The sequence below is a fragment of the Volvox carteri genome, assembly GCF_000143455.1.
Source record: "Volvox carteri f. nagariensis unplaced genomic scaffold VOLCAscaffold_3, whole genome shotgun sequence".
Lineage (NCBI taxonomy): Eukaryota > Viridiplantae > Chlorophyta > Chlorophyceae > Chlamydomonadales > Volvocaceae > Volvox > Volvox carteri.
In genome coordinates, this window is record NW_003307546.1 from 1,870,572 (window position 1) to 1,871,509 (window position 938).

Genomic DNA, 938 nt, shown 5'->3' on the forward strand with positions numbered 1-938 from the left:
GCGGGTCGGATGGCAGATGCCGGGCGGCACAACAACCGTCCCACTCACACGCCTGACGGTCCGCCTAGCGACACAGCTGCAATGCGGGGCCACCGAGGAGAAACGGGGACGCTTGATGGCAGCATTTGTGCAAGAAGCGTTGCACCCGCAGGAAACGACACCTTCCTCCTCAGCGGAAACAAGCCGCTTCAGGGCGACGCAAGCCCGCTTGTGGTCGGGGGTGCGGTGGGAGAACGAGAACAAAGAAACGCTGTGGCGGCTCGCCGTGGACGGCATCCCCCTGCCCGGCAACACGCACCTGGCCCGCATGGTGCCGGAACGCTGTGGGTGTGGAGGGTTCGGCAACGCCAGCAACCAGCACTGCTCCCCACGCATGCACCACTTCTGGGAGTGCCCCGTCGCACAAGCTGTCCGGGAGCAGATTGATCGACACATACAGCCCTCCCAGGAGGCAGCGACAGGCGGCATCACCCGGAAGCAGCTGTGGTTGGTCCAAGCCCCGACCGGCTGCGAGCAGGCCCCCTGGGATGTGATCGCCCTGGCAGCCCTGTCTGCCATGGAGGTAGGCAGGTGTTGTCTGCGAGCAGCCGGAAGGCGACTGGAAAGGGCGGCTAACCCCGCGACAGAACAGCCAGAGCAAGCGCAACAGATCCAGGCGCAAGGGCCCCAACAGCGGCGGATAACGGACTTCTTTCACCTGGCCAACGGAGTGAGACCGCACGAGGGGCCGCCGCTGAACGCGCCGGTACTCGAGGATCANACGCAGGGGCCCATCGCGGGACCGGGGACGGCAACAGCAGCAGCAACAGCAGCAGCAACAGCAGCAGCAGCAGCAACAGCAGCAGCAACCCCCCTGGAATACGCCCGCGCTCGGGCAGTAGTGGACTTCTGGGCGCGCTTGCGCTCTTTCACCGCGCTTAATGTCCCAAGGCGGGGCT

The 938-nt window shown here is 65.6% G+C and overlaps 1 protein-coding gene across 1 annotated transcript in view; it reads left to right on the plus strand.

The window, feature by feature from the left end:
• Window positions 1-938, plus strand: part of VOLCADRAFT_55719 (uncharacterized protein) — a gene marked incomplete at both ends in the record, with an annotated part of 8,752 nt that overhangs the window by 3,196 nt on the left and 4,618 nt on the right. The window contains one exon of the mRNA XM_002946400.1: window positions 233-323. Coding sequence (XP_002946446.1) covers window positions 233-323 — 91 coding nt within the window. The remainder of the gene's footprint in view (window positions 1-232; window positions 324-938) is intronic.